This window comes from Prionailurus bengalensis, chromosome C2 (assembly GCF_016509475.1).
Source record: "Prionailurus bengalensis isolate Pbe53 chromosome C2, Fcat_Pben_1.1_paternal_pri, whole genome shotgun sequence".
Classification (NCBI taxonomy): domain Eukaryota; kingdom Metazoa; phylum Chordata; class Mammalia; order Carnivora; family Felidae; genus Prionailurus; species Prionailurus bengalensis.
In genome coordinates this window covers 153,089,549-153,117,436 of record NC_057350.1, presented here as the reverse complement: position 1 = coordinate 153,117,436, position 27,888 = coordinate 153,089,549, and the positions used below count along the sequence as shown (strand labels likewise).

The 27,888-nt window shown below is 46.9% G+C and overlaps 1 protein-coding gene across 3 annotated transcripts in view; it reads right to left on the bottom strand.

Moving 5' to 3' along the window:
- The window catches only part of SCN10A (sodium voltage-gated channel alpha subunit 10), a 93,108-nt gene that overhangs the window by 11,048 nt on the left and 54,172 nt on the right, over window positions 1-27,888 (bottom strand). For 2 of the 3 annotated variants that reach the window (XM_043595720.1, XM_043595722.1), the window contains 10 exons: window positions 18,908-19,267; window positions 16,923-17,396; window positions 15,431-15,571; window positions 13,667-13,790; window positions 12,474-12,628; window positions 9,216-9,389; window positions 5,138-5,260; window positions 3,303-3,587; window positions 2,507-2,560; window positions 1,504-1,641 (listed from right to left, as the gene is read on the bottom strand). In XM_043595720.1, coding sequence (XP_043451655.1) covers window positions 1,504-1,641; window positions 2,507-2,560; window positions 3,303-3,587; window positions 5,138-5,260; window positions 9,216-9,389; window positions 12,474-12,628; window positions 13,667-13,790; window positions 15,431-15,571; window positions 16,923-17,396; window positions 18,908-19,267 — 2,028 coding nt within the window. The remainder of the gene's footprint in view (window positions 1-1,503; window positions 1,642-2,506; window positions 2,561-3,302; window positions 3,588-5,137; window positions 5,261-9,215; window positions 9,390-12,473; window positions 12,629-13,666; window positions 13,791-15,430; window positions 15,572-16,922; window positions 17,397-18,907; window positions 19,268-27,888) is intronic. The other variant, XM_043595721.1, reaches the window with a different exon arrangement.

Below are 27,888 nucleotides of genomic sequence, written 5' to 3'. Positions count from 1 at the left end.
TGCCTTCTTCCCTTAGTTTTGGGTTTTCTTTAAGGACCCTCTAGACCTCCTTCATTCAACCCCTCACCTTTCACTTCCTGACATAATTTGAAATCTTCCCATCTCAATAGCATGTTCGTGTAAATTAGTCACTGCAAATGTGGGGATGCGGGCTGAGATCTGTGGAGATCTATGGGATTTCAGAAAATTTGTGGGCACAGAGGGCTTCTGGGGAGAAACATCTTGGTGGGGTTGGAGGCAGGGGCAGGAGGTTGGGAGCACTTGGTGGGGACACACTGAAAATTTGGAGCAAGGAGTCAGCAAACACAGTTTCTCCCCCAACTTGATCACTGGCTTTTCTCATTCTATCACCTAACATGGCCAGCTCCCTGTCAAGGCCTCAGTTTCCTTGTCTGTAAAATGAGAGAAGGGATTGCTTGACTGGTCTCAAAACCCTCTAGGGTGCTGATGGCACTGGTCAGCCTTTACAGCTACCTTGCTGAGCCCCTCTGGGACAGAGAAGGGCCCCACTTCTTATCCCCAGAACTCTGGGGTGGGATGCCTGCACCATTAGACATTTATTCTAAATTACAATAATAATAGAGTAGCTCAGCCCTAAACTAGGTGCTTCTTGTACAGAGTTTTATTTACCTCTTACCAGAATCCTTGTGTAGGTAATATTAACTCCATTGAATGGATGAAGAACCTGAGGCTCAGAGAAGTTTTTAATATTGCCAGGGTCAGCCATATAGTGATAGTTGAGCAGGGAATGCAAGCCTAGGTTTGTGTCATGTCACAACCAATTCTGGGCTCTCAATGCTGTGCTATGTGATTTATCCATGTGACCCTTTTTTTCTCTGGATCTTGGCTTACATAAGTCTAAAGTTGTGCTCTATCCACCTCAAAGGAATGGAGGGGATTAAATGAAAGGATTAATGGAGGGTAACAAGAAAGCATTTTATACCTTTAATGCCCTCATATTGTAATGGAAACATGAAAGGTTATCTGGGATTGGATTCCTATTCATCAGAGTCAGCATCCATGGAGGTGAGGGTCTTCCTACCCTTCCCAAGGAGGTTGGGATTCTGCCAACATTGGAGCTCTGGCCCTTCCTGAGGCCTCCTGGATTCAGTGCTCTGGGGGGTCATAGCCCCAGACAGAGGTAGCAAGTGCTGGGGCCATTCCTTTCCCTGTTGATATTTCCCAAGGGTCACCTGGGACATATCCAATGCACCTGGTTTTAGCTGGGAAGACCTTGGCATTCTGGGAGAGAGGGTGGGGACTCAGGCAGGAACAGGGTCGTTGCTGACACAGAGAAATGTAACTCTTCTAGCAGCAGCCCCAGGACATCAGCAGGGGTGAGGGCTGTGCTCAGGGTGCAAAGGTGGGAGTTGGTATTAAAGGTCAAAATTGGGCTCCCGGTCAGGCATGAGGGCTGCGAGTAGTGTTGATTTTGGTCATGAGGCCAGGGGATAAGGAGTGGAAGATTCACCACCACTGCAAAAACACCTGAGCCCCACTTATCTTTTTTTTCTGTTGATTGAAGTTGTCAATTATGACCCCAACGAAGAGATTGAGTGTGAAGAAGCCACCGAAAATGATGAAGATGACGAAGTACAAGTACATGTACACATTGTCCTCCCACTTGGGCTGCAAGTTCACCTGTGAACAGACAAAGTGAGGCATGGAGAGCAAGTGGCTGTATGTTTGTGCTCATCCCTGAGACAAGGACACGGATGTGGGTGGTTTATTTGGGAGGTGATCCCAGGAAGCAGGAATGAGGGAGGGGGAGGTTAAGCAGGAGAAAAGTTGATGAAGGGGGTGTTGTTAAGCAGGCCAGCACTGGGGGACAACAGGCACTTTATCCTGTTGGGGTTCTCCAATAAACTGTGTGGAACACACCTCAGAATTGTACCTCTAAGACACAGGGGAGCTGGAACACTTCTCTACAGACTCCCGAAACTTATCTGTGAGGCAGCCCCTTTGGACATTCAAACCCCGCCCTTGGGGGAGGGGTTGCCGAGCGAGCCGTAAGGCACTGAAGAAAGTCAAGTGTCAGATGAGAATCAGAAATGTAGCACGTTGGTGGACTCAAGAGGCAAGCTGAGGGGATCTGGGGCAGGGCATCGGCACTGTCTGCCACAGCAGCAAAGGGTCTTGCCCCAGCAGCACCCATCTCTTCCACCTGGCTGATGTGACAGTACCCTTGTCCTAGCCACCACGCTGTTCCTGCCTCTGCCCAAGAGTGCCCTCGTACACAGTTCTGGAGTGGTTATCTGATACTTTCCTCAATGGTGAGCAGAAAAGCTTCGAAAGCCTGGGTAGTGTGCCTGGTAGGGGAACAGGTGCGGTTGGCTTAAACACTCAGTAGAGGGCCAGCTGGACACTGCTCCAGGGAGGGACAGGGCCAGGCTGTTGGGGGACTGTCTCTTCTGGTACCAAGGCCACCCTCAGTCCATTTCAAATAGACTGATGTGAGTGGGATGCACGGAGGGGCAGGCAGTCGTCATAGCAGGCTGAGACTCACATCTCGGGAATCAACAGCTGCATACATGATGTCCATCCAGCCTTTAAAGGTTGCCTGGAAACAAGGAGCAGAGGCCACTCAGTGTCTGCCTATCGTCTACACTGAACTCTGTTTTGATTCACTTATTTGTCTGTTTTTCTCATAAAGCATGGGACCCCTGGAACCAATCCTCCATGTGTGCCAGGGCTAAGCACAGTGCCTGGCACACCACAGCTACCCAGGGATTATTTGTTGAACAAATGCATGAACAAATAGTGGGATGCATGAAGGTGTGGGTAACTGTGTGACAAATATATAAGCAATTGCATCAACCCCTGACTGAATGGAGGACTGAGTGAACAAGATGTAGGCAAGGTATGAATGCATGAGTGAATGGAAGTATAAATGTGTTTGCCTGTCATCACCACCAGCACTTTCTATCCTTACAATAGACTGGAATATTACCATCTAGGAGAGGATATGCAGTAGAAGACTGAACAGGGGGCTGTATCATGTCTATTTTGTATAAGTAGTGAATTCTAAGTCATCACCTGATACAATCCCATTGAAGGTTCATCCCTCCATTCTATTCTACCATCCCACACTTGTCTAATTGCACCACTGTGCACCACTGTGACATTGAATCAATTGGTGAGGCTCTTTGGCCTCATGCTAGTCCATAGGAATGGGGAGTGACTTCAGCTCACACTGAGTGCTACCCCTTGCAAAGTCTCTACATAGCATTTTGTGGAAGACCCCAGACTTTCCACATTATCAAGCAGCCAAAGGAAGAAACATGGTTGATCTCAGGACTCACCACCTGCAGAAGGGCGAGGTAACCCATTGCAACATTATCGAAGTTGACCTTCATGTTGACCCAGAAGAAGCTGCCAGTGTGGTTCTGATCTTTACAGTCAGACATGTTATTCACGATAGATAAAGGCACAAGAGAAAGGTTTTCATTGGTTTTGTTGACGCACCGCCCAAACTTCCCAGCAAAGAAGTTCACACCCATGATGCTGAAGATGAGCCAGAAGATGAGGCAGACGAGGAGGACGTTCATGATGGAAGGGATGGCGCCCACCAGGGCATCTACCACCACCTGGGGGGAAATGTAAAAGGATATGGAACCCTTCTGGCTGGATCCTACTTCTGTCTACACTCACTCAGCCTGCCTCAAGACCAGTGGCTTTTGGGAGCAGAAAGAGAAGTGGGTTAATTAGGGCAATAATTCAGACTCAGAAGACTGAGAGACTCTTGGTAGCTGAAGATGGCCTTAGATCTTCTCCCTAAACTGCATTCCAAGCAGGTTTTAGGATCTTTCTCCAGGACTGAGAAGACAGGTGAACTTACAAGTACACGCATGTTCATATAAGGGTGTGAGTGTGTGTGTTGTACTTACACATACAGACTTCTAGGACCTTGCTTTATTCTTAAATGCAATTTTAAAGGAGCTTTAACAAATACAGTTTAAGGTGTGTTTCGGTCAAGAATCACTGAAAACCATATTCACGAACTTGCTTATTTGTAAAGCAGCAACCTTGAGGTAACATAAACTTCAGGGACACCTGGGTGGCTCAGTCAGTAAAGCGTCCGACTTCAGCTCAGGCCATGATCTTCTGGTTCATGGGTTTGAGCCTCACGTCGGGCTCTGTGCTGACAGCTCAGAGCTTGGAGCCTTCTTTGGATTCTGTGTCTCCCTCTCTCTCTGCCCCTCCCCCACTCGTGCTTGCTCTCTCTCTCTCAAAAATACATAAACATAAAATAGAATAAAATAAAATAAAATAAAATAAATTTCAAACTATTTCAATCATAAGCTAGTGTTTGTGAAGGTACAAATGAATTTTTAAAGTCTACTTTTTTTTTTTTTTTTACAGAAGATTCCATGCTAAAAAATGTAGAGGAAATTATTTAAAAAAAATAAAGTCTACTTTTGTTTTTGAAGACAAAATGTCTTCTTTGAGTCAGTGTTGGAAGAAAGCAAAACCTCACTTTCAGTACCTGGAGCCTTTTGTAATTATGAGGAAGAGGAGGAGGACAAATAAAGGTCCCTTGTACCCCCCCGTAATTCAAGGGTCTGGCTTATGAGTATTCCATTGTGAGGAAGACAGTGAGGGCAAGGTGGAGGTGCCAGCAATGGTGAAGAAAGGAATGGATGAAAGGGAAGAATCCATAGGACCCCATTGGCTGCCCTGGGTGGGACAGGATGCTTTCTGGCGGGTGGTGGCCATGGTGCTGAACTGATGGTGCCACCACATTTAAATGGAGTGTCAGAGGGAAGGCTCATTTGCCTTGGAAAGATGAAGAGTTTGGAGTGTTCCAAAATTTTGGCAATAAGGACAAGAGGCAGGATGGAGAGATGGAGGCAAACGATGTTGAGGCAGGATCACTTCACTAAGAGCAGGAAGGGGTGAGTCTGAGTGCTGCTCGATATGATATTTGAGGTGGGAAGGAAAGAGAGCTCACAAAGGGATGTGAAGGAGAACCAGAGCATTAGGACATGGCAGTGCCACCAAAGTCCCGGCAGGAGGTGAGGACCCAGAGTCCACCTGTGGGGGTGGGCCCAGAGTTGGGTCAGGGGCATGGAGGGCATGGTGAGGACAAGGGGGCACTAAACGCTGCAGACCAGAGCACTTTGGAGGTAGATCTTACCCGCATGCCTTCAAATCGAGACAGAGCCCGCAGGGGCCGCAGGGCACGGAGGGTTCGAAGGGCTTTGATGGATGCCACGTCAGAATACTGCAGGATCTTCGCTATAAGACTTGTCAGGGAGATCTGAGTGCAGGCAGAGAGCAAAAGTATTACTCTAGGTTCCAGAAGGTCCTGGTAAAAGGAGACAGGAAATCCCTGTCTCTGTCCAAGTCATCATCATGACTTCCATCTTATTCTGAACTCCAGTGAAAGGTCTAGAGAGAATTCAACCTCTTCCCCTTTATTAAAGATTTCATTCATCACTTCTCTGAACCTCTGAGAAAGAAAAACAGTCTTGCACACCACGACCCTATGGTGTGTAGGTGGTCAAGCTCCCTGTATATTACCTTCCCTTTCCCTTGAGGCACCAGCCAGGCTCCAATAGCCTTGAAACTCAACTTTCAGAGACTTGGAGAGATGATATCCCTTCATGGGGGCTATGCTGAAAGTCTGTTTTGAAGAACACAAAGTGAGCCCCGGCTGTATTTTCTCAGAAAAGTAGAGTGGAAAGAGTCCTGGTCTGGGTGGGGTCTAATTCCCTCTCATCCCCTGATTCTTTTTGTGGCCTTGGGTCAGTGTCTTGCCAGTCCAGGTCATACCTTCACCCTGTGTAAAATTAGAGTCCGAGTAAGAGTGTGGCATGGTCCATGAAATCCAGGTTTGACAGAGGGCTGAGATATAATGACTGGGTTGTGACTCCCTATTGGTCTGTCAGCTTTTCACTTTTTTTAAGTGTTGACCAAGGGCTACAAAGGACACAAATTGATGTGGACAAATGGTCACACCTTGTAGAAACTTTGAAGGTGTCAGGGTGGTACCATATGCATAGGCTTGAGCTTTCCAGAGACTGTGACCCAATCTTGGAAGACCCCAACTGCACTATGACTGGTGGGCTGAATTCAGGCTTGGCTTATCCTGGAAGCTAGGTGGGGATGTACACCAGACCTTCAGAAAGGAAGGGGTTTACATATGAATTACATAGAGCCTCAAGCAATGTCTATTCTCTAAATAAGTAGCTTATTCCACCAGCACAGAAAGCTGGAATGGAAAGAACCCCCTTTCTTCTTCCATGCAAGGCTCCAAACACCAGCAGGTGGCACCCAGCCATCTGGCTGACAAAAGGTAGGGAGTTTCATGCTGGGCCCTATTCAGTTTTTTTTCTCAGCCCCCTGGGAGGGCTGCCTCACGTGCAAAATCTGTAGTTGGAGCAATCAAGATCTGGGGTCACTCCATCCAAGCCCACCACCACTCCCACTGCTCAGACCACTAGCCTCCCAACTGGTCTCTAGGATTGTGTCCATTCCATCCATTCTCCACTGCAAATTTTATTATAATCATGTGTGTCTCTTACTCCCAACATTTACTGGTACTTTATCACCCTCGGGTTAGGTTCCAGACTCCATAGCTGCAGACTCCTTTTTCAGTCATGTTTCACCTATATATTCTACCCAAATAAGATTGTCCCTTAAATGTGCCTGTGTCTGTGCCTTTGCTCAGTCACCCTTTAATTAAGATTGCACCCCCCCAGTCCTCTTTGCACCGCAATGCTCCTGTTCATTTTAAGCCCTACGTCTAATGTCACTTCCTACATGAAGCCTTCCCAACTACCCCACCCCCACAGGCTCATGTCTCTCTGTCCCAAAGACACTAATTATTTCCAGCAGTGCTCACCTCCTCACCTCTCCCCCCTGCCCCATAATAGGTTTATTTCTCTCTGTGTGTCTTATCTGCTGGAAGATTATAGCCTAAACTCCAGGAGATAGGGAGTTCTTATTTCTTGGCCTCTGTCTCTCCCAGAGCACTTCATAAGACAATACTATATTCAGTAGTCATAAATAAACATTTGATAAATTGAAGAAAAGATAGAAACATGTTGGGATGGATGAGGGGAAGGAGAGAAAGAAGGAAGATGGATGGAAGATGGAAGGATGTTTGGATATGACGAATGAATTAAAGGATCGAAGATGGGGGGGCGCCTGGGTGGCTCAGTCGGTTAAGCGTCCGACTTCAGCTCAGGTCATGATCTCACAGTCCGTGAGTTAGAGCCCCACGTCGGGCTCTGTGCTGACAGCTCAGAGCCTGGAGCCTGCTTTGGATTCTGTGTCTCCCTCTCTCTCTGACCCTCCCCCATTCATGCTCTGTCCTTTTCTGTCTCAAAAATAAGTAAACATTAAAAAAAATTAAAAAAAAAAGATCAAAGATGGATAGAATAGATAGTTGAAGGGAAGGATGGAAGAAAGAAGAAAGGATAAAATATGGAAGTATAGAATAGTGGGTGGATGAGATAGATGAAAGGGAGAAGAATGGATGGCTAGGTAAATTGATGGATGAATGGGAAGAGAGAGTTGGATAGAATAAATCAACGAAAGAGATTGGAGAATGGCTAGATGGTTGAACAGTCAGATAGAAAAGCGAATCAAAAGGTAGAAAGATAGAAGGATTAAGGACCAGTTGATAGATGAAAGAAAGGTTAGGATGAATGCATGGGCAGAAGAGAAGAAAGAAAGAAGTATGAGAATAGATGGAAAGAGGGAGAGGACTGACAGAGAAGATAAATGGAAGAAATAAAGGTGAATGGGTGTTTGGAAGAATGGAAAAAGGAAGAGCAAATGGCTGGATAGAGGGAAGGAGGGATGTATGGAAGGAAGGATGGATGGTCATTAGGAAGAATTAGGAAGAGGATGGATGGAATGAATGGGTGACCATTGAAGGTGGTGGGGGCTTAAACTAGTGTAGGTCAGAGCAACTGTGCCCCTAACAGAGGTGGGAAGCCAGAATAAAACACTTTTCCTTCACTTACGAATAATAATTTTATACGCACAAAGCTATCACCCATGACTCGGATTTCAGGACTCCTAGCTAATCCCTGCAGTGCTGCGTCTTGCTGCTTCCAGTACGTTGGTATCAGGAAAAGATGAGAATTGAGTGCACAGACCTGCTGTGGGGGACCTGCCAGCACAGGAGGCTGGACAGAATGTTCTGTACTGGACCCCATCCAGCTTCAGGAGGCAAGCACCAAATACAGACACAGTTCCTGACACCTCTGATGTGCAGCCCTTGGTGCTGGTGGCTGCTGGAGTGTGGGAGGCAGAGACATACACAGCACGTGCCTCCGCCCGCCTGCGGGGACCCGTAGCTGTGCTGCAGTGAGCAGGCAACTCAGGCAGCCATCCTGCAAAGCCGAGAGGGCAAGGGCCTGGACAGAGATAGAGGACTGTGGTGGTTAGGATGAGGGACAGACCACTCCTGGCTCTTGGGGGCTAAGAAGGCTCTTAGGGGATTTCACTGAAGATGGAGGAGACATAAGTCTATCAGATGGGAGGCATTTGGTAACCCCTCTGATGCAGGGGTTGGTGGCCAAAGGTTAGTATGAATCTGAACACATGAGCTTCCTGCTCAGCACCTCTCCAAAGGGACCCTTTGTCTCTTTTAGCGCCAATGGGGAGAAGCCGGTGGGGCAAGCACGGTGATTCTCGGTCTGGCTGCACACACATTGGACACGTCCAGGAGCTTTGATAAGACACCGATGCCTGGGCTCCACCCAGGACCAGAGAGATCGGAATCTCTGGGAGTAGTGGCATTTGTTCATTGTATTCTTAAGAGTTCCCCAGGTGATTCTAAAGTATAGCCAGGGCTGAGGACCACTGAGTCAGCAGGTGGGAAGATTCCCTGTGCTGTGCAGTCCTCGGCTCCCCTAGGTCCAAAAGCCCTGTCAAGGGATGCAAGGGCATAAGACCCTTGAGAGCCACATGTGTCCTCTTGCTTTAGACATAGAAGACAGAGGGCAGCAAGTGGTCTTTCTGGATGGAGACCTAGGAACTGACCACTCACCTGAGCACCACCACTGTGCCAGAATCATCTGCCTGATCTAACCATTCACCGGTGTGCAGGGTTATTCTCAGATGCCTTGCTAAGTGCTCGAGACTTTTCTTTGGAGTGGCCCATGAAGCGAGGCCTCAAGCTTTCTTTGCGTTAGCTGCAGCCATCCATTGTCACAAGTCGGAGCCCCAGTCCCCACATGTGCCAATGAGCCACTCACGTTCACAATGAGGAAGTCCAGCCAGCACCAGGCGTTGGTGAAGTACTTCTTGAAGCCGTAGGCCACCCACTTGAGCAGCATTTCGAACACAAAGATAAATGTGAACACCCTGTCAGTATATTCCAGCAAGGCCTTCACCGTGGGCTTTTGGTCAAGGTAATAGTCTTCAAAGGCCTGGAAGGAAGAATGAAAGGGGGCAGAATGGCAGGCTTCCTGGACCCACGGCACTGGAGCCCAGTGACAGCGAAGGACCCAGCCAGCCCTGCCCTCAGCCCCTAGGAGGGCTTTGGGAACTGGCTTGCCCATATCGTTTTGTTTTCTCTGCTTGGCGTGGGTGCGGGGGGTTTGGTGCCATAGGGGAGGAGGCACTGTGACAGATAAACCAGGACCCCCTAGAACCGACAGGGCACACAGCCTGGCTTAGTCTTTGCAGGGATGCTGAGAGCAAAGGAGAAAGGAAACCTTCTCAAATTGGGGCTTGGAAGTGAACCAAAGGGAACCTAACAGCGACTCGGTTTAAAAATAAAAGCATCAAAGGATGTTCACAGGCAGTTCACAAAAATGAAAGTAAGAATCGCCGATGAACCTCTGAAAAAGAATGTTCTATCTCACTGGTAATTAAGGATTTTCCAAGGAAGAGATGTCGTTTTTCTCTTATCAGACTGGTGAAGATAAAAAAAAGGACCAGGGTGAGGCCAGTGTTGCCGTGGCTGTGGGGAAGTGGCCCCTCTCATACCTGCCTGGGGGCTGAAATCCGGTTCAGCCTTTTGGGAGGTCAATTTCGCAAAGGGAATCGAAGAGACCCAGCAATGCTGCCTTCAAGAATTTAGCCGAAGGACACTAGACGTTATTGGTCCAAGGGGCCAGTGCGCCCGTCCCCCAGCTGCTGTGAGGTCGGCTACTAACGGCTGGTGGATGCCCCCTTTCCTGAGGACCTCCTTGGGCTGAGGGGAACTGCCTGCACCTGCAGAAATGCCTGGGACATCTGCAGACAGCCGCAGCCAGTGACTGTCCCCTTTGCATCAAGGTGGGACAGCTCCGTGACACCCTTAATGCTTCGTCGCTCCCGTGGGATCAGACAGAGGCTGGACCTCATGGGAGCCTTGCAGCTCCTCTCCCCGTCCTGCCTCCCTCATGGGCTCCATCCCGGAGTGTGCCCTCCACCAACTGCTTGTACAGGAAGCCCTGCTTCTGGTTCTGCTTCTAACCGGACCCAAGACAGGAAAGAAGCCAGTGTCTTCAAAGGAGTCTACATAGACTATTCAATGCTTATTAGAAGTAAACCCAGGGATTATTTAAATAAACGGTGGCACCGTCCGTAATGGAATGCACTGTAGCCACTAAATCAGATAGTAGGAGTATATTTACTGTGAGAATTTACTGAGAAATTACAGAATGCATAAATGTGGTTTCAGTTTTGTAATATTTATGTATTATATGCATAAGAAAGATGGGAAGGAAGTATACCAAAATGTTTTCAAAGTGAGATTCTCTTTGAGTGATAGGAAAATGGGTGATATTTTTTCTTTACATTTTGCCATAATTTCCACGGTTTTTTTTTTTTTTTTTTTGCACTTTACTTTGTCAGATGAAAACTTGTGTTATTTTTTTTTTTTTTCAGTACTCAAAGTAAAAGCATAAGGAAGACTAAATTTGGTGCCAGCCTGTTCGGTCCGTTGGGGGAAGGAGATGGGGAGGTGAGGGCCCCGCAGCTGGTGCAGGATCCGCGCTCCCTGCTGGGAGAGAGGCGAGCAGCTGGGGTGAGTGGAGGAGAACAGAAAGAAGGGAAGGAGCAGAGGAGCGTGGAGAAGAGAAATGAGGAGAGAAGGCCCACGGGCAAAGACAGGAGCCAATGGGGTAATAAGGAAAGTACCTTGTCAACAGCAAATGTGACCGTTGTCCTCTTCAGGGAGGACAGGAAAGAGGGAAGGGTAGGGGAAATCACTGCTCAGCCCCCTCTGGCCCTGCAACGTGGCCTGTGCACCAATGCTCTGCAGAGCCGGCGACAGCAGTGGACCCTCACCACCAGTGGCACCTTCCGATGCTGCCACACCCTCCCCCGCGGTGGCAGAGCAGTCCCGTCCTGGGGGACTGGTGCCATTGCCTGCCTAGTCACCTGTCTTCTAGTCATCGTGTCTTCTCACCTGCCTTTGCTCCCCGCCCCTCCCAAGGCTGAGGACACACACTCAGCGGTTTTGGCACCCTTCCCGGGAAATCTGGCATTTAAGTAGGTGCCCAGATATCCAGTAGATTCTTTTTAGGGAGTAAATGACACACAAAGGGCAAAACAAGTGAAAACGCTTGGAGCCGTGAGTCAAGAGAGAGGGCCTCTCGTCCTACCTTTAACTAATTAGCTGGGCCCCTTTGTGTCTTCGGGCTGTGACTTCCTCATCCATAAGGTGCAGACACCTGGGGACGATGAGTCCCTTCCTGTGTCTACATCTGCGTTGGTCCATCAGGAAGATTAGCTGAGGTTGTGCAGGGAGCGTGAGACCAAGGCACTGTCAGAAGCATCCTTCCTCGTCCTACAAAGCTGGGCTTTCAGCAAGGGGCTTCAGAGGCCTAACTCAAAATCCCTGACTTAGGAATTCCTCAGAATCTCTGTGCCTGTCAGGCCTTGTTATTCAAAGTGCGGTGTGCAGCATCAGCATCTCCTGGAACTTGCTGGAAATGCAAATTCTCAGGCCTCACCCCAGCTCCGATTCGGAATCCGCCTTCAGACCAGCTCCCCAGGCAATTACATCCTGACAAGGGCCGATGTGATCATTTGCTGTGAGCTTTGAACAGGTAATAGTATTTGCAAGGGGCTTCAACTTGCAAGATGAAGAAGGATGGCCGTCTTGGTCCCGGGCCTTCAGAGAAGGCCAGTGTTGGGAGGCTCGGGGGATAGAAAGCCAGGGGCTTGGGGGTCCAATGAGGGCAAAGGTAGGTTTTGCTACTGACAAGCGGGGTGACCTGGGACAAGTGCCTCAAGCCCTTTGAGCGTCAGTTGCTCAAGGCATGCGTCAGTGGGACGCATGCCCTTGCTGCTCGAAATACTAGCTGCCGGGTTCAGCAGGTCGTGACGTGGGCACCGCGAGTACCCACCCCGCCCTGTTGCTAGAGGAGCCGCATGCTGGGCTGCAGCTCTCCCGCCAGCCAAGCTTGGGGGCTTCCAGGCTAGGAACCGGGGGAGCTCACTACTGCGGCTCCAGGACCTTGGGATTGTGGGAGACGCCATCTGGAGGGCTCGGGGGCAGGGACCCTGCCTCCCCTTACCAGAGACCCGCTGCTCAGCAGGATCATGAAGATGATGAAGCTCTCGAACCAGCTGTGCTCCACGATGCGATAGCAGGCCTTGCGCACCTGCCAGCCCACGGCCCATGGAAACTTGCTGGCGTCCACTTTGCAGCAGGGACAGTGGCGAATGCAGCCTGTGGGGAGAGGTGACTGATGACGAATGGTGTCCACCTGGGGCGGGAGCATTTTCGCTCTAGCCCCGCTGAGACACCGCTCTGCAGGGGAACCCGTCTGCCACCCCTTAGGAAGGAATTCTTCCCTGGAATAAGAGAGATGCGGCGGCCCTCTCGGGCGGCCTCCCGATCCTGCCCTTTGGGGGTTCTTCCCCGCCATTGGCCTCACCCACTCTCAACCCCTCCCCAACTGTTGTCCTTCTTGGAGAGGATACTGGTGATCCCTGTCCTACACCCACCCACTTCTGGAAGGCTGATGAGCCACGGGGCCCGGGCCTGGTGCTGAGGGGCTATGCCCTGAGCCTGTGCTCACCCGAGGGGCCAGCACATGGGCCCAGGTCCAGTCCAGCCCAGCGTCGTGTGGAACTGAAAACTCAACCAAGTGTTGTCATTTCTGAATTTACAGAGTTTTTATTGAAGCCACAATTACTCTCACGGTATGAACTATGCATATATGTTCACTTACTGCACGTGTATCTATCGAGAATACAGTGTGGCCTTCCCTGTTCTCAACACTGAGGGAAAAGGAGAGTAAGATGCATTTTCTGCCTTCCGGACAACATGGGGCGTGTTCAGGGTGCTACAGCTGTAGACATTTTTTCTCCCTTTAAGAGTCACACGAAAGATAGAGGGACACAGATGTGGCATGGCCCTTCTCTGGGTCGTTTATGTCCCCAAACAAGAGTGTTTGCCTTTTTCCCTTTCCACCTCGAGAGCGCTGGTTTATAACTCGGTGAGGTGTTTCAAAGGTGAGGAGGAAGGCCTGGCGTCAGTGGCCATATCTGACGTGGCACCGCTGGGCTGCTGTGAGCTGTGGCGTTCGTGTCTGGCCCTGGCCCCTCAAACTTGGGGATGAGGCAGTGAGGGGTCCTGTCCGTCTGTCTCCTGCAGACCCCGGGCCGGGGCGTTGGGCACGCAGGTGCCCGGATGAGAGTGTGCTGCACTGGATTCTGGCCCGAATTAATGGCCACGTGAGGAAGCGGGCAGCGGCCACTTTACCTTCCGTGAAGCAGTCATCCGGCTCTTCGAGGTCATCTGCCAGCTCGGGGATCTTCTTCAGGATCTCCTCCGGATCCAGGCAGTCCACTGTGCTGCCCTCTGAGGAGCTCGTGTCGTCCACCCCCTGCAGGGCAGAAGCCTGGGGGCAGTGAACTCCGCTCTCTGAGGGGCCCGGTGAGTCTACACATGGTCGTTGCAGGTCTGCCCGGCCAGGGGCTCCCAGATGCAGGGAGAGCCCCTCAGGGCTGGAGCCACCACAGCGGCCCTTGTGTGTTTGGTGCCTTGCCAGCTGAGGCCCAGAACAGGGGTGCTGTCTGTGGAGCCCCAGAGGTCAGCTCTGTGAGGCTTTAAACCTCCAGGCCGCTGACGGAGTGCTGGCGAGGGCCCCAGACATGGTGATTACACCCATACAGACTCTCAGCATTCACTGGGCTTGAATATTTAATCACGGAGCGATCCTGCAGGGGCCCTGCTGCCCTCCCGGCAGCTCCAGCCTTATAATGTCTCCAGATGAATTCAATTAGGAGTGGAAGCTGCTCTCATATTAGTAAACCCGATAGCTTGGCTAATGGACCCAAATGGTGGGGCGGGTCCCCATCTGTCACCGTCAGGCCCTTCTCTGCCTGGCCAGGGTCATGGACAAAAAAACCAAAACCAAAACCAAAACTAATACCCAGCAGCTGTGTAGTGAAAACACTGGGTAGAGACAACTAGCCAGGGGGATTCTTAGAATGCTCTGGAGGAAACAGGATGTCCACGCGTGGAAGGCAGCAGCCCTCACCCGGCAAGGAACCAAGTGGCTTATGTTCACCCAGGACCCCCCAACCCCATCTCAGCCCACCCTCTTAGCTTTCCCTGCTGTGGTCAGCCTTGCCCAGGGGCACACAGCCAGTGGCTTGACATTCCTCAAGCTGAAGGGCTTGGCAACTCTGGGCACGAATGATGCCTTCCTTATCTTTGCCCAGCCCGGTGCCTGTCACGACCTCAGCTCTCAGTGGCTGGATGTCAAGTTAAATTCCTAAATTCAATGCAGCAGTATTAAAGATGCTGTATCTTTCTAGATACCTCTTCCCTGTAGCTTGATTCCGTCAAAGATTTGTGATGAAACCACCAAGTTTCTTTTTGCCTCTTATAATACATTCCTAAACCCCACTTTTGCTTCCTGCTCAGTCTACGTAAGGCTGTCAGTACCCTACTCATACAGACAGCCTCTCCAGAGCACCAGAATTGTTTTTGGCTGGAAAACATGATGTGGACAAAAGAAAGTGGGGGCGGGGGGAGTCACAGGGAAGACTTCCTCACCCACGAGCAACTCTGACTTTCTGTCTGCTGGCTCAGAAAGGCACTTTCTCTGTGTCTTGTCTTTTGTTCCCTTTTTTCCTGGCTGTCATTTTCTGGGCACTTATTCCATTTCAGGCAGGAGCTAGACACTTGACAAGCAGCATCTCATTTAAGCTTCAGATGAATCCTAGCGGGTAGGCATTATGATTCAGTTTCATAGATGAAGACAAGGAGACTCAGGGAAGTTGGGGATCTGGTCCTTGTCACCCCCCCCCACCCCCCAACTTGTGGAACCTCACTCTGAAAATAGTGCTGACCAGCCCGGAGGCTGGGACAAACCGTAACAATTCTCAGGATGAGACGTGAGCTTCCGTGGTTGAGTGCAGTCTGGAATACCACCTCCCCCGCCGCCCCATCCCCTATCATCCCGCCGGTCCGTGTCTGGCAGGCTGTTCAGCGTCTCCCGGAAGCTCACATACCTACCTCTGTGGGGCCCCGGGCGGCAGACTCATCTTTCCACTTCTCACCCAGGTGTGGAGCCAGGTCCTCAGAGGACATTCCAGAGCCTGGGCTCCTGGGTGCCATGTGGTCCTCATATCTCCCAACTTGCTGTGGCTGCTCCTGCTGGCGAGAGACAGCCCCATCTGGGTACCTGTACCCGCCCTCAGCTGAACACTTCTCAATTTGAAGACATCTTGGGCCTCATAGCCTGCCAGCGCTAAGGACCTGCTATGCACAACATGCATACATGCATACACACTTGCGTGAAGCGGGTGTGGAGTCTCTATATCCAGATCTGTTTAACTCTTGGCTCTATTACTTACAAGCTATGTGACCTTAGGCAAGTAAATTTAACCTGTCTGATCTTCATTTTTCCCACCTGCAAAACTGAGAAGGCAAGATCGACTTTATTCCGTGATTCTGATGACTAAATACGCGAATGCTTGTAAAACACTTTGCATGAAGTGCTTGGCTCGATAGATGTTAGCCATAACCATTCTTTCTGGTCCAGAGGTCAGAGTGGTAGTGAACGTGGCCATCTGAAGTCTCCCAAGGACCCAAAGTAACTGAAAATGCCTCTGAGTGGAGACAACCGTCAGAGTTCATGGCCTTTATTCTGGGGATGGTGACACCCTGCCCTCGGCTGTCACCCACACAAAGGCATGTAAAATATGGCAGCTGATAATAGCAGCTGCTGGAACACAAGAGAAGTGACAGCTGCAGGGGAAGAAGGCAATGGAAGAGCTATGGACTCAAAGCACAGCTGTCTGAGGCCACTCAGTGGCCTGGCCGGCAGCCCTGCATGTCCCCGGGCCCCATATGGATCCCTGGCTTCCCACATTGTCAGAAGTGCATGCCCTGACTCACTAAGAGGCTAACAGAGTTGATATGTCAGCTAAAGGTAGTAGAGAATTGCGCAGAGTATTTAAAAATATATATATTGCCAAAAGGCTTAAATGTGCTTTAAATTCTTTGGTGCCAAAAGGAACAAGTGTCATTTCCCCGTGACATCTTTTGTTGGGAAAAGCTGGATACGTGAGTCACACAATGATCCCTAGGCTTCTACCGAAGATCAGAGGAGTATTGCTCTTGATCAACATCTGTTCTTAGAGGAGTCTCATTAGTGCCTTAGGCACAGAGCCTGGGTTGGGCAAAGCGAATGGGGCAATCGTGTGAAAGACAATCCCAAGCACCACGAAGTGGCCTGGGACTAAAGTGCTGCCCAATGCTTGCCTGGGGAACTCCGATCCTTTTTTCCAGGCCCTGCTCAAATACCACCTTCCCCAGAAAGCTTGGCATGGCTTTTGCTTCCTGATGTCAAGTGCTTCTATGCTTGGCTTGCCCGGCGCTTATCAAGGCTGTGCCATTCACGATGTTGGAAACCCTCCATATTATAATTTCCCTCCTGCCCTTGTCCCTCCATCCCTGAGGCCCCTCTTTACTTCCTGTGGCTTTCCTATGGGAGAACTCTCACCTGCTCTTGAGGGGTCACTTCCTGCTGGGAGCCCTGAGCACCATCCACCTCACCATCCTCTTCACCATCCTCCTCACCATCTTCCTCCAAGTCATCAAGGTCAGATTCACCCTCAGCAATGGGCACAGAGACCCATATGCTGGGATTGGTGATGAAGTCGCTGTGGTTGACCCTGGGGCCTCGGGGCTCTGGGAGCCCTTCGGGGCTCCCCGTGGCTACATCGGGAGCAATGTGGTTCTCAGCTTTGGCACTAGACAGTGGGAGTTTCACCACCAGCTGGGGCTCTTCCTTGGGCCAGGGTAGCAGGCGGGGCCTGCTGAAGAAGCTGCAAAGGGCTTTCCGGGTACGATGGCCAAATGCCTGGATCCGTGCCAGGGCCATCTGCAGGTTGTTCACTTCCCCGTCTTCATCTGGAGCTGTGAGGTTGTCAGCACTGAAGGAGTTCAACAGCAGGGCAATGAACAGATTGAGCACCTGGAGGGAAGGAGTGGAAGCAGAGATGGTCCAACCAAAGAACTGAGCACCTACGTGACCCACCAGCTCGGCAGCCGGATGGCAGGATGGCCACAACTGGGCCTCTCCCTACCTCATGCTTCCCCTCTTAGGGGAATGGACATTTTGAGAGCCACCAATGGGAGCCTTTGGGGTGTCCCAAGTGACTTGCCTCATGTGGACAAGGCTTAGAAGCACATTCTCCACCACAGAGGAGGATCACCCCTACTGACCCAAGGGACATTCAGGGACAACGGAGAGGAGCATGTATGGGTCTGCCCTGGGACCACTGGGTTTTGGGATCCTCACTCGGGGATCCTGGGTCATCTCCTCACTGCTTCCAACTTCATGTTCTTCACCTGCAAGTGTGAGTGTAAGCAGAGAGTGGATGTGAAGAGGAAATGATATGAGGGCTGTAAAAGTGCTCAGGGAGGCAAACTTCCTGCCTGAAGGTTAGGGGCCCCTGTGGCTCTGCAGGGATGGTGAGCTCAGCCTGGAAGAAAGGATCTTCAACCAGCCTCCAACTTGGGAATGGAGGGTAAAGGCATCTCTGCCTCCACAACCTGAGTGGGAAAGACTTTGAAGAGCCTGGATTTGTTGTTTTGTCTCTCTTGGTTTAGCTTTCTTCTGTCTGTAAAACTCTTACGGGAAAAGCATCCAAATTGGTTGACTTCCAGGGCTGTAAGAAAGGCTTCTGGGAGTCCACATGCTCCCCTACAGCCAGCACTGGGCAGCAAGAGTGCCCAGGACCACAGTGGGTGGGGGAAGGCTGGGAGCGAGGAGCCAGGCTGGGACAGAGAAGGGGTGCTGGGGCCAATTGGCAGGAAAGCCGCCAGGGGGGCTCCCCCAAATGTGGGAGTGGATTTTGTTATTGACACTGTGGCATTGGATGTTGTCCAGGACCCAGCTTCTCTCTTTCATCTTGCCTCACCACGCCGGCCCCCCTGCTCCTAGCTGGGACCTGTGTAGCTTAGAGAAATCAGTCAGCTCTTCCTCCCTTGGAGAAAATTATCTTCTGAGACACCCTAGAGTGGAGAAGGAAATTTTTCTTCAATAACTAACAGCTAACATTTGCTGAGTTCCTGTTGTGGCCCAGACACTGCACTAGGCAATTTTCATATGTCATCTCCTGTAATTTAATTCCCCTGGTAAGCCTATGAGTAAGCACTATTTTCTTGATTTTAAGGAAATTGAAGCTTGAGGAGACTGTCTCAAGCTTGTGCTGGGTCGTCCAGACTTACTAGTGGTGGAGCTGGGGAGTTCTAAACAGGTTCTTCCATCCCTATCCTGTGTGCTCACTCAAACAAGTCAGGCAGCCGGCCAAGGGACAGTTCTGAAAACGTGCCCCACGTGACTTTGCAAAGTTTGAAGGCTTTACGGTCAGGGAGGTGTGATGGCGGAATAAAATGCGCCATGTCAAAGGTTTTTAGGATAACCCGGAAGTCTCCTCCATCGCCCCTGAAACACCGCCCCCAGAGGGGCTCAGCACTCACCACCAGGTTCCCGAGCACCATCACTGTTAAGAAAAGGATGAGGCATATGGATTTCTGGCCAACTTCCATGCAGGCCCACATATTCTCAATCCACTCTCCACACAGGATCCGGAAGACGATGAGGAAGGAGTGGAAGAAGTCGTGCATGTGCCAGCGTGGCCATTCTTCGTTGGGCGCAGAGATGTTGTGCCGGTTGTCACGGTAGTTATCCCCGAGGAGCTGCTTGCCAACCAGAGCGAAGACAAAGACAATGATGGCCAGGATGATGGTGAGGTTCCCCAGCGCCCCCACTGAGTTCCCAATGATCTTGATGAGCGTGTTTAAGGTTGGCCAGGACTTGGCAAGCTTGAAGACCCGCAGCTGCAGAGAGACAGAGACTGTGTCGGGTCCGGGCTGCTGTTCTCATCACCTGTCATCTCAAGTCTTGATATGGGAAAACCACAAGGCAGCTTATTTCATTGATATGGGATGTTTCCAGGATGCTGCTTTTAGAGACTTTTCTTTCTGTCATCACTCAAAAATATGAATACCCTTCTATGATCTTTATATATATAGTCAACATGCTTCAGCAAGTTTTATACTTGGGGTGGTGGTCTTGCCATACATACTCTATTCTGTAGCCATGGGCTTCCTGGATGTTGGCCTATTCTTTGGGGGGTGCAGTGGGGTATGATGGAGCTCACAAATAAGTGAGGATGGCCCACTTTTGACCTGAAGAAATGTTAGCCTTCCGCAGGTAGGTCAGGACCCACTGCATCCGAGAGGTATTGGTGAACCGTATCTTAGGTCCTTTCTCATCTTGGGGCCATAGACAACTGGCCACAGACAGTTGCCCCCACTAGTCTGCAACTCGAATATATGATTTCACAGACCCAGCATTCATATATTTATTTAGTTGACCAACCAAACCTCTCAGGTCGTTGAATGCTAGCCACACATGTGCATGGCACTGTGTGAACCTCTGGGTGTATGGACAGAGATATGTGGGATCCTTCCCTCATGAAACTAATGGCTTAGTTACAAAGACTAAGCAAAGATGCAAAAAGCCTTCATTGTAAGCCCGAACATGCTAAGTCCTAGAAGAGAGCATTAACACTATGCATAAAGATATCTAAACGTTTAGGGGCGCCTGGGTGGCTTAGTCAGTTTAGTGTTGGACTTCAGCTCAGGTCATGATCTCATGATCTCATGATCTCATGATCTCATGGTTTGTGAATTTGAGCCCTGCATTGGGCTCTCTGCTGTCAGTGTGGACCCTGCTTCAGATCCTTGGTTCCTTTCTTTCTCTGCTCCTCTCCTGTTCTCTCTCTCAAAAATAAATAAACATTTAAAAAAAAGATGTCTAAACATTTAAAAAATACATTTGTGTGGTTCTCTAATCATGTTGGAAAGAAATATCTGGGTTTAGCTGTCATGGGTACTTACGAAGCATCTATTACCAGCCTGGCTCTGACTTAGGGGTTAAAATGCAATGCTGAACAGAACAGTGCAATAATTTTATCAGCCACACAGCAGTAAGCCCCAAGGAAGGTTTAATCTTCTTATACAGGAAGTTCCATACCCACTTCCCTAAGTGATGAGGGGCAGGGGGTGAGGGGGTGTTGTGATGGCCTATGTTCACCTTCCTCATACTGGAAGCAGAGCTTAAAACACCAGTTCTGTTGACTAAACATAGAGGCAGGAAGTAAGTGCAAATAAACACTGAGCATCGGAAACTAGATGGAGCCCTTTTGCAGAGGGTATTGGGAGAACTCCAAGTTTCCCTGGCAACACGATTGCTACAGGTTTCCACACTCACAGTAAACTCTGGATAAGTGTAAAGGATAAGGCAAAGACTGCAGTGGGGCCCTAACGCCACTCACCATACCACAGAGCCTTATGGGGCACGAATGGGGACAGCGAGGGACATATGGGTGTGCTCACTGGCACATAAGCAAAAGGACCAGGTGTTGACTCTTGCATTAATTGAATCTGACTAAGCTTCCACTGGTTCCTTAGTTAGTTGGCGTGGGGGTGGAGAGTTTAGAAATTAATATTAGAGTCCAGTTATGTAGCAGTTTTTGTCCACCATTAAGCTTATATTAAACTGTAATCAAATTGTGTGTAATTGTCATTACAGGGCACAAATCGAGTGGTCCTCTATGAATTCTTTTGTAGTCTTTATAGAGGGCAAGAAAACAAGATATTTTTACTTGCTCTTCCAGAGATATCTGGGCTTGGGGGCCCCTAGCGTTAGCTATCAGTCAAAACACATTTACAGAGTGCCTGCTATAGAGCCCCAGAAAGTGTTGGCTGGCTCTTGCTGGTTCCTAGAGCAAGTGGTCCAGGAGAGCAGCCCAACTTGCATCCATGATTCCCGTGACCCTCACCTCCACCCCCATGCAGTTGCTTTCTGCACACTTTGGCCAGATTAGCCATATATCAAAAATAATTTCTTTATAATATCACATAATATTTATAAACTGTTTCTTTGAAGTGCTGCTAAATATTACTTCACATTTAATTAGCCATTTCTCTAGTTAATCTCATAATTAATATAAAAACTTCTAATTGGAGGGAAAAACTGGAAGGAAACAAACCAAGTTGGTAACATGGGCATATTTGTATGGAAATATATCCCAGTATTTTGAATCTTAGGGTTAAACTTGTCTATATATTTCCAACTTACTTTAATGAGGATGCTTTACTTTTAGAACAGAATGAAAAGTAAGTCTAAAGGAAAGTCTGTCTTCTACAAGGGAGGTTAACCCCTGGTGATGAAATAGGCCTTGTGGCAAATATCGGCAGACAGGGTAATATGGTAGACTATACTGGGTCCCCCTTGGGTTCACCCTTCCATTAAAAAGTTACTAAAAATGCTGGATAATAAAATTTAAGGTGCACTGATGATCTATCAATAAAGTAAGTAGGTCCTTTAGCCAAAAACTAAATAAATATGGGAATTCAGATATATAAGCAGATTGTTGAAGCTAGCTTTTCCACCGAAGACCTTTGCAAAACTGAAAGAATCTGGCATAGATTTTAATGGTCTCATGAGGTATGGAGAGCAGGAAACATATCTCAGGGCCATCTAAGGTAGAAGATCTAAGAGGAATCTCTCCCCCTTTTAAGACTAGATCCTAAAGAGCTATAACTTTCACGTAAGGACAAACCAGAAATAAATGCAGGAAAATGCCATGAAAATTAAAAGGTCTGGTGTCAGATACCAGGCAGAGGAGGGGAAACTGATGCTGAGAATTTGGACCCCCGAAGTGGGGCTCACACAGAATTTTAGCTAGAATTCACACTACTTAGTTATTTCCAGCTGAGAATTTAATTTAGAGCAGTCCTACAAAGTGTCTTACAGAAATAAATGCAAATACTCTTTGAAGAAACCAGCCTGCATCCCAGGTCTTAAAGCACCCCATGAAAAGTGTCTAAGGGTTGCAGTAAAACAAATACCTAAATAATGAGGCGTCATAAATAAATGAAATTTGGGATGTGCATGTGGAAACTGTCATTCAATTTCTTTAGGTAATAAAATTATTAGCCAGAGATGACAGTATAATTGGTTATAATATGCTTAAAGAAATAAAACACAAACTGGAAGATATGTGCAGAGAACAAGAAACTATAAATAATAATAAGTTTTGAAAAATAATGAAGTGGAACTTCTAGAAATGAAGAATATAACACAACTTTAAAAAACTGTATGGACGAGTTTCACATCAGATGTGATCTAGTTAGGAAAGAATTAATGTATCACACCTATATTCAGAAGGGAGCCCAGAAAGACATAGATGGAAAATACCAAAGAGGTGTAAGAACACTAAGAATAGAGTGGGAGAGTTTAATATACCATCTAGTCAAAGTCCAAGAGAAGAAAAAGAATGGAGTGAAGGCTAGACTTGCCCATATAATGTCTTTGAACTTTGCAAAACTGAAGAAAAGCACAAATCTATAGATTCAAGAAGTCAAGGAATCCTAAGCATTATAAATGAAAAGATAAACCCATCCCTAGACATCCTAATGAGATTACAGAACAGCAAAGACAAAGAGAAGGTTTTAAAAGCATCCAGACAGAAGGGAACAACAGTTAAATTGAAAGCTGATTGCTCATCAGCAACCATAGAGGCCAGAACACTGTGGAATAACATCTTCAAGGCAGTGAAAGTAGCCATCAACTAGAACTTTACATCCATTAGAAATTTTTCCTAAAGATAAGGACAAACTGATTGGTAGGTTTCAGATAGACAAAATTGAGAGGTTCTAAAAAATCTGCTTCAGGCAGAAGGGAAGTATTATTTGCACGAATGTAAAAAGAGCCAGCATGAGTGTGAATCCGGATACGGCAATAATGTCTCACAGGGCATGGCAGAGACTGGCTGTGTGGTCACACTTCGCTTCTGCTCATCTCAGACACAAAGGAGGACTGTTTCCCAGTTTTACTTGCAAATAGTTGAGGTCATGATTGGATTCTGGCTGAGGCAATGCAGATGGAGACAGAAGTAGCATACGTGACTTTCAGGCATACCAGGAAACACTATGAACTTTCGCATCCCCTCTCATGGCCACTGTAGAGGCCACCCGTCGAAGATGGTGACGTCACACCATCCTGGATCCCTGAGTCACTCCTTGGAGCAGCCACTCCAGGAGAGCTTCTCAACTAGCACTAAATATGTTGTGAAACAGAAACCTCTATCATGTTAACTCAGAGACGTAGAGATTGTCACCGTAACTAGTTGAACTTATCTTTTAGAAATTTTTTTTTTAAATGTGTATTTATTTTTTGAGAGAAAGAAAGAGTGCGGGTGGGGAAGGGGCAGAGATGGAAGGAGACACAGAATCTGAAGCAGGCTGCCGGCTTTGAGCTGTCAGCACACATCCCAATGTGGGGCCCAAACTCACGAACCGAACCGCGAGATCATGACTTGAGCCAAAGTCAGACACTTAACCGACTGAGCCACCCTGGTGCCCCCTCGTTATACTTACCTTAAGCAATGTAGAAATTGGTACATTGAAAAGAGCTGTTGCCATTTCAAGACATCAAATGTGTGGCACTAGCTTAGTGGTCTTGTCACGGACAAAAAGGAAACTGGAGGCTTAGAAAGCACTGATCCATGTTGCAATGGCAGAACTGTTGCCTGCAATAATTCTGGGGCAGATCATGAGCCTCAGGGACCAGTAGCCCCAAGGGAAGGTTTTATAAAACAGAACCTTAGTCTTGTGGGTCAGTTGCAATTGGTTACATTTGTCAAGAGGTTACAAGAAAGGGATGAACTTGGAGAATATTGGCTGATTAATAAGAAATAAACGGAAATAGAATCCAGATGTTTAGGGCCTGGAAACTTTAGGAAAGTATACTGCTTTAGATCCCAATCAGTTAAGCAATAGGATCAAGCCTTTAAGTATTGAGGACCAACTAAATTTTTCAATGAAATAAAGCAAATCTTAGCAAAGATTATATTGATGTTGTAGCCACCATTTGAGAGCCACAAGCTGAGACATGGGGATGAGAAAGCAAAAACATAAAGGGCAATCACGAACTTTGTCAAAGACAGCACTGTGGGAGTGCAGGCCACAGAGAGATCTGAAGCCATCTTGAAGGATTTGCGTTGCAAAAGAAACCATGAGCCCTGACTGAAAAAGCCCTTGACTATGTAAACCTGAAAACAAGGCCATCTTTCCACAAGCAGGAGGCAAGTTTGAAGATTGTAGGACTTTCCTCGAATGTGGCAACATCACTTCTTAAATTTTTTTATTTTAGTTTACTTATTTTTTGAGAGAGAGAGAGAGAGAGACCATGCAAGTGAGCAGGAGAGGGTCAGAGAGAGAGGGAGACAGAGAATCCCAAGCAGGTTCTGCGCTGTCAGAACTTGAACTTGAACTCAGGAACTTGAACTCAGGAACCATGAGATCATGACCTGAACCAAAAGCAAGAGTCAGATGCTTAATGGACTGAGGCACCCAGGAGCCCCAGGAACATCGTTTCTTAAAGGAGTTCTACTTAGAGCCGACTGGCTTGCATCACACGATGATGTGAGTGAGGAATAAACCTTTACTGGGCTAAGCTATAGAGTTTTGGGGATTGTTTGCGCAGTCATTGGTTTTTATCGTTGATTACATCACATAGCTTGTTTTAAACAAGGTAAAAATAAAATACTTAGCACAATAGTAAGTTGGGAATTCCTTATTACTAATTAAGTCATATGGCTTTTTAAACACAAGATGAAATGAAAATGCTTAATATTAACACAGTGGTAAATTGGGAAGGGGTAACTGGAGTGAAAAGTGGTCTTGGAAAGTAAAGGTTTCAGCTCACTTTTGACTTTAATTGAGTAATTTCTAAGGTAACCACTCAAAGAATAAAAACAGAGTAGTTTTCAAACCAATAAAGGAAGAAAATGGAACAGGAAAAAAACAGTTCAAAATAAATCAAGAATTGAGAGAGAGAGAGAGAGAACAAAAATACTAGGACAGATGAAGCAAGTAGAAAACCCAAAATATAAAGATAGACACAAATCCAAACATATCAGTATTCACAATAAAGTAAGTGGGCTAAATGTTTTGGTTAAAAGATAAAGATTGGATTGTCAGAACTAAATAAGAATCCAAAATCTGACTGTATGCTATTTATAAGACACATATAAAAACCCTGAAGATATACAAAAGTTGTAAGTAGAGGGTGGGTATAGATACATCTTTCAAATTCTAAACCAAAAGAAAACAGGGTTATTTAATTAACATGAGTCAGAAGGGACTTTTAAGGCAAAAAGCATTTTGAGGGAGAAAGAAGGTCAATTCTTACTGATAAAAGTTTCATTTTACAGGGAAGATATAACAACTTAAAATATGTATGCATTTAATAACACAGCCTCAAGATAGTACCATAAGGAGAAACAGACCATGCCATAATCATAGTGGGAGATATTTTTACACACTACCATCTCAGTAATTGCTAGAACAGGCAGATAAAAATACGCAGGGATTTAGAATATTTGGACCACACAATGAACTTTCTCTATCCCATGGTCATACGCAGAGTATTGTACCCTGTAACTGCAGAAGACACCTTTTCAGGTGAATAAGGAACATTTTCAACACGCTGGGCCAAAAGAAAATTACAATAAATTTCAAAGCATTAAACATGCGGTGTATGTTCTCTGACTATAATAAAATTAAGCTAGAACTCGGTGGCATAGAGATAACCAGAAATTAAGAACTGAGCTTCTAATTAACCTTTGAGTCGAAGAATAAGTCAGATTTGAAATTAGAAAATATTTAGAACCAAACAATAAGGAAAGTTCTACATATGAAGGCAGTTCTTAGAAGGAAGTCAAGTCTTCAATGAATATATTGGAAAGGAAAATAGGTTGGAAATTCCATCTTAAGAAGTTAGAAAAGCATAAAATATGTAGGACAGAGGATGCAATTAAGATAAGAAGCAGGATTACTTAAAATAGAAAACATCAATGAAGGAGAGGAGATCAACAAACTAAAAGTTGGTTCTTTGAAAAGACTGAATTGATGACCTTTGGCAAGGCTAATAAGATGAGAGAAAGCACACTTGGTGGCATTTTACTATTTTTAAAGAAAGAAAAAGGTAACATAAGTACAGGTGATATAGATCCTTAAAATATAATGGCATAGCATTCATGACTTTATGCCAAAAAAACTTGAAAATTTAGATAAGGGAAATTTTTAGAAAAATATAACTTACCAAAACCAATCTGAGAAACAGAAAACCTGACTAGTCCCGCAGCCAATAAGAAAATTAGGTCAGTAATGAAAAACCTTGACCTCAGATGGCCTCATTGGTGCATCCTACCAACCCTAGAAGGAACAAATCACTCCAATCTCACCCAAAGATTGGGTGTGGAGGAAGAGGACCATTTTTCACCTCTTTTTGTGGGAATTCGCCCAGCCTTGATACCTAGATGCTAAAACCCGGCAAGGGAGTGTAGGAAAGAAAATTAGAGACCAAATACTACTCATCAATACAGATGCAGACATTTTAAGCAAATTATTAGCAAACTGAATCTTCCAATGTATATATATAAAAAAAATGTATCACAATCAAATCGGGTTTATCCCAGGAAGACAAAGTTGATTTAACAGTAGAAAGTCAGTTAATATAATTCACCACCTTAACACGTTAAAGGACAAAAATCATTTGATTATCTTCATACATGCAGAACAATTGTCTGATAAAATTGAACATCCCTTCATGATGGGTATTCTTGACAAAGGAAACTTCCTAAACTGATAAAGTTTTCTTCTTATCTCTCGAAAAACAAATATTAGACTTGGGGAAATATTGAAAACACTCTCTTTGAAATCAAGAAACCAGCCAGGATGTCTGCTATTAATACTTCCTTTCAACAGCTTACTGGATGTCCTGATCAGCACAATAGTGTGGTAAAAAGAATCAAATGGTGTAATGATTACAAAAAAAAAAAAAGAAACAAAACTCCTTATTTGCATATGACATGATTGTGTTAAAAAATTTAAGGGGTTATATAGATAAATCAGAATTAATAAGAATCGTCTGGATGTAAAAATGCTAAATAGGAAAAAAAAAACCCCACAACAACAACTCTAGAAAAGGACATTTAAAAAGAGATTTAATTTAGAATAGCATAATGAACTAGGGTATATCAGGAATAAATCTAACAAAAGATGGGGAAAATTCCTTATGGAAAAAATTATAAAACTTTATGGAGAAATTATACAACTATTGAAAGCTTAAAAAAATGGAGAGTGTGTTGTTTTCATAGGTCAGAAGACTTCATAAGGTAAATTTGGCATTCCTTCCCAAATTGATATATAAATTCTTACAGTCCCAGTAGGAAAGAACAACAGTTTTGTGTGCACGTGGGGATGTAACTTGGCAGGTTGATTCTAAAATGAATATGGAGGTACAGGGACCTAGACATTCTTAAAGAAATGAAACAAGGTGGGCGACTTGCCTAAAAGACACGGACACGATCAAGGCAATTGCA